The sequence below is a fragment of the Juglans regia genome, chromosome 13 (genome assembly GCF_001411555.2).
Source record: "Juglans regia cultivar Chandler chromosome 13, Walnut 2.0, whole genome shotgun sequence".
NCBI classification, from domain to species: domain Eukaryota; kingdom Viridiplantae; phylum Streptophyta; class Magnoliopsida; order Fagales; family Juglandaceae; genus Juglans; species Juglans regia.
This window is the reverse complement of record NC_049913.1, coordinates 35,102,046-35,106,757: the sequence shown is the minus strand read 5'-3', so window position 1 is coordinate 35,106,757 and position 4,712 is coordinate 35,102,046. Positions and strand designations below refer to the sequence as shown.

Sequence of the window (4,712 nt, the reverse complement as noted above, 5' to 3'; positions counted from 1 at the left end):
AACCGCTCTCTACACCAAAGCCAGTTTCCCCTTTTTTGGTTTATTTCCATTCTTTCTAAAAGGAGTTTCTGTCCCCATCCTTCAAAATATTGATGTATAGAATCACTCAGTGAAACTTGTTTTATGGCAGTGCTACATAAGATGAATCTTCGGCTAAAAAAAAAAAGGCATAGGAAGAATAGCTATGGCGGCAATAATGTCTCCTTTGGCCAAGCCTGGTGCCTGGGCACTTGACTCCGAGCAACACGAGGCCGAGCTTCACCAACTACAACAGAACGAAAACCAACCCATCTCCTGAATTCCAACCGAGCCTCTCACCGATTTTCATCCCTGTCTGCACGGTCACCTCCAAGTCGAAGAAAAAGAAGAGCTAGACCCATCTCCCTCGTTGAGCTCACAGCCAAGAAGGAGTTGCTCTAAGTGACGATGATGAAGTGGTCTTCGATGGTGGCTTCGTGGGTTCGTAGAGACAACCAGGGGTGGAGAAGACAAAGAGAAGGGGTTGGCTTCTTGGAAAAGACATTGGGCAGCAGTGCATTTTGAGACATCAAATGAAACGGGACGTTTTATCTCCATGTGGGCAACGGTTCCCCAAGGTTTTCCAAGACGGTTGTATATAGTATTTTTCTTATACTAATAGTTTAAGCCGAATCTGTATTCGGGTTCTAATTAAGATTTGGCATCTACCATACCACATGCATGAGAGTAACCCATTAATGATCATTAAGCTCGGCCACCACCCTTCATCGTACACTTAACTAAATTATATTGTCATTCTCCTTTTTCGTCAGTACTAAGAGTATTAGTATTGATACAAACAAATATAAATGCAAACCAAAATTTAGCTAATAATCCCATAAAACTCTATATTGAAAGAGGTAAAGGTAAATTTTTTGCTTACAAGCTATTGTAATTCTACATATTTGTATAGAAACTGTTCCTCATCTATTGAATAATTTATGTTAATTTCTCTCTCTCTCGGCAAAGGTAATTAATTAATATTTTTGCTTACAAGGCAAATTTATGTTAATTTAATTATAATTTTTTTATTTAATAATTTAATTTAATTATAATTTTATTATTAATTAACATATGATAAGTAAAATAACAAAATATGAAAAGAAAAATTAGAAAAAAATATTATTATTATCAAATTAATAATATTTTATCATTAATGTAAGAATCTCTCTTAAATGGAATCGACAAAAGGTAAAACATATGATTTTAATCCAATTTTAACTTTATCTTTATCTATTCCCATGCTAATGCTCTGAGATCTAAATTTACATTTTAGAGACCAGCTCCAAGCTTAGATATTTTTGATTAATTGGGATCCATCCAATAATATTGATGTAATTCCCCATTAATTATTTACCTCTCGTTCCGGAGCCTCCATAACTACCAACCTAGCTAGTAATCTTTATGGTCGGTTACTTTTTGAATTTTCTTTTCTGTGAGAAGAAAAGAAAACACTGAATATATATAACTATATAAGGCCTAGCTTGTCAAGAAAACAGTACTATAAGTTCGAAAGGCCGGTTGAGGATAATAGCTAGGGAATGGGGGAATTAGTCGATCGGAAGTACCAAATATATGTTCATGTTTGCCAATAATTAATGGAGCTTTAAACTTCATGTGATATAAATGAGCTTTCAAAGTATCTCTATAATTAATATCTTATCTTTAGGAGGTTCGATTATATATATATGATATCTATAGTTTAATTAAAAGATATTACCGCAATGCTCTATCTCTTAGAGCATTGGCAATGATCTAGCTATTGCCAAGTTTACATTTTGGCTAGAATTTCAAGTTTTGACTATAGCATTAACATTTTGTTAGATGAATCTAGATTGGACTAGTCATCTTAAAGTTAAAATTCTAATATAAGATTATATTTTAATAATATTTTACAAATACATTTCATATATTAATTAATAATTTAATTTCTACTTAAAATAAGATAGAAAATAGAATTATATATTAAGTAATAATTTAATTTTTATTTTAATTTCATAATTTAATTATTATTAATAAAATAGAATAAGATAGAAAATAATGGAATATTTATCAAAATTAAAATTGATAATATAGACTTTAAAATAATTAAATAATATAATGGTTGTTGGAAATGATTAAAATATTATTTTGGTGAGTAAATAGTATCTAGTTAAAGATGATCAGGAAGCTTAATTTACTGTAGTTCATGTGTTGAGCTTAAGATTTATTATTAAAAAATTAATTTTTTTTTTTTATGTAAATTCTATTTTATTCATTTTTTTTTAAAATATGATTTTTCTTTTAAAAATATCTTGTGAGGGCACCAAATTAATCAAAGCCTGTCTACGTATAAAATGAAATGAAATCTGATTAAGACGCAGAGTACTGCTGCATATATAAATACATATAAAACCCAACGCAACTTCTATCTATCTATCTATCTCTCTCATCAGATGCTGCATGCTTGAAAATTACCTCTATTCATTTTAATTAGAAAGAAAATATTACTATTAAGAAAACCTCAAAAACCCAATCAGTTGCAACTTCGGTATCAGCAAGTTGCAAACCTTAGCTGTCTCTTGCTTCATCTCTTTCCTCTCTCTCTCTCTCTCCAAACCCTTTTAAATCTGCATCTTCCACACGTCTCAGACCAACCGACACACACTTCTCTCTAGCTCGTACCGTATGAGCTTGGTCAGCTCAGCAATAGCTATGGCTATGGCCATGGAAGACACCCTTGAACTTGACTGTTCAGTTTATAGCAACAACACAACAACCACCACGAGCCCTACTGAACATGACTATGGTTGTAACCGGCAAAACTGGCCTCCTATTGTTGATTGGGAGGCTCTTGCAGGGCACGACGAATTCAAGGACCTCATCGAATCGATGATGGACGATGGAGGATTGAATTTTAACCTGTTTCCGAGCGAGGCTGTTGACGTTGTCGAAGGAGGTTCGTCCAACTCTGAATCTGCGGACATGATGGCCGTGGATGATGAAACTAACAACGACGATTGCAAGGGTCTAAGGCTAGTCCACCTCCTGATTGCGGCGGCGGAGGCTCTGACCGGCGTTAACAAAAGCCGGGATCTGGCCCGGGTGATATTGGTTCGGCTCAAGGAGTTGGTCTCTCCCACAGATGGAACCAACATGGAAAGATTAGCGGCGTATTTCACAGAGGCCCTGCAGTGCTTGCTCGAAGGCACCGGCGGTGTCCATCCCAAGAACCTGATCGGCAATGGACCACAGCGCGATGAACAGCACCATCAGGCGGACGTCCTCGCGGCGTTCCAGCTTCTGCAGGATATGTCACCCTACGTTAAGTTCGGCCACTTCACGGCTAACCAAGCCATTCTAGAGGCGGTGTCCCACGACAGGCGGGTACACATCGTCGACTACGACATCATGGAAGGAATCCAATGGGCCTCTCTCATGCAAGCATTGGTTTCCAGGAAGGACGGGCCCCCAGCCCCACACCTCAGGATCACCGCGATTTCGAGGGGTGGGTCCGGCAGCGGTCGACGATCGATCGGGACCATCCAGGAGACCGGTCGCCGTTTGATCGCCTTCGCGGCGTCGATCGGTCAACCTTTCTCGTTTCACCAGTGCAGGCTGGACTCGGACGAGACGTTCCGACCGTCCGCTCTGAAGTTAGTGAGAGGCGAGGCCCTGGTAGTCAACTGCATGCTGCACCTCCCCCACTTCAACCACCGGTCACCGGACTCCTTGGCTTCGTTTTTATCAGGAGCCAAAACTCTCACCCCGAGGATAGTGACGATGGTGGAAGAGGAGGTCGGACCCATTGGGGAAGGAGGATTCGTGGGCAGGTTTTTGGACACTCTCCACCACTACTCCGCCTTGTACGACTCACTCGAGGCCGGTTTCCCCATGCACAGTCGGACCCGAGCTTTGGTGGAGCGAGTCTTCTTGGGGCCACGCATTTCCGTGTCATTAGCTCGGATCTACCGTGCTCGAGGGGACGACGACAGTAATTCGGGTGGCTCTTCGGGGGAGTGGTTGGCCACGAGTGGACTCAGGGCTGTACCCATAAGCTTTGCCAATCACTGTCAAGCGAAGCTTTTGCTGGGACTCTTCAACGACGGCTATAGGGTGGAGGAATTAGCAAATAATAAAATCGCTTTAGGGTGGAAATCTCGGCGTTTGCTGTCAGCCTCTGTCTGGACACCTTCGGACTCTGATTTGTATATTTAATTTTAGCCTTTTTTTCCCTATTAATTCTGTGGGTTTTATATAGTCAGACTGTTCTTCGTTCCATTATCTTTAATTTACTGTGTTTTTATGTTTTCTAGCCAACACCCAGATCGATGTGGGCTTTGAACCTCCTCCAGTTCTCGTCAAGGTTTGTACGTAGTAGTGCATGCAGGACAAAAATGTGCGATGGCGGCCTGAAAAGGATATTACCATTAACCAAGCTGCACACTTTTGTCTGTTTGGTTTTATCTTTGAACATTATGTACTTATCCTATTTTTGGGATTTCGTTTTCAATATTGCATCTGTTCATGTTCATTATTTGGATTTTTAACCCTGCCAAAAAAATAAAAATTAAGCTTTTCAGACCTGTGGCATCGGTTTACACGTGGATGAGAAGAGTTCATCAAAAATGTTTTAGTTACAAAATAATTTCACAAAATTAAACACTTCATATTATATGTTAGATTGTAAAATTATTTTTTGTTATAAAGTAAAT

The 4,712-nt window shown here is 39.1% G+C and overlaps 1 protein-coding gene across 1 annotated transcript; it reads left to right on the top strand.

Annotated features, from left to right (window-relative positions):
• Positions 1 to 2,566: 2,566 nt before the first annotated feature.
• LOC108988310 (protein NODULATION SIGNALING PATHWAY 2) lies at positions 2,567 to 4,402 on the top strand. Its single transcript, XM_018961541.2, has 2 exons — positions 2,567 to 4,205; positions 4,314 to 4,402. The coding sequence occupies exons 1-2, from the start codon at positions 2,686 to 2,688 to the stop codon at positions 4,339 to 4,341; spliced, it is 1,548 nt and encodes a 515-aa protein (XP_018817086.2). The 5' UTR covers positions 2,567 to 2,685; the 3' UTR covers positions 4,342 to 4,402.
• The last annotated feature ends 310 nt before the right edge of the window (positions 4,403 to 4,712 follow it).

Coding starts and splice junctions, on each gene's coding strand:
- LOC108988310 (XM_018961541.2), top strand. CDS start 2,686: ATGAGCTTGGTCAGCTCAGCAATAGCTATGGCTATGGCCATGGAAGAC. Junction 4,206..4,313: donor ACACCTTCGGACTCTGATTT/GTATATTTAATT, acceptor TATGTTTTCTAG/CCAACACCCAGATCGATGTG.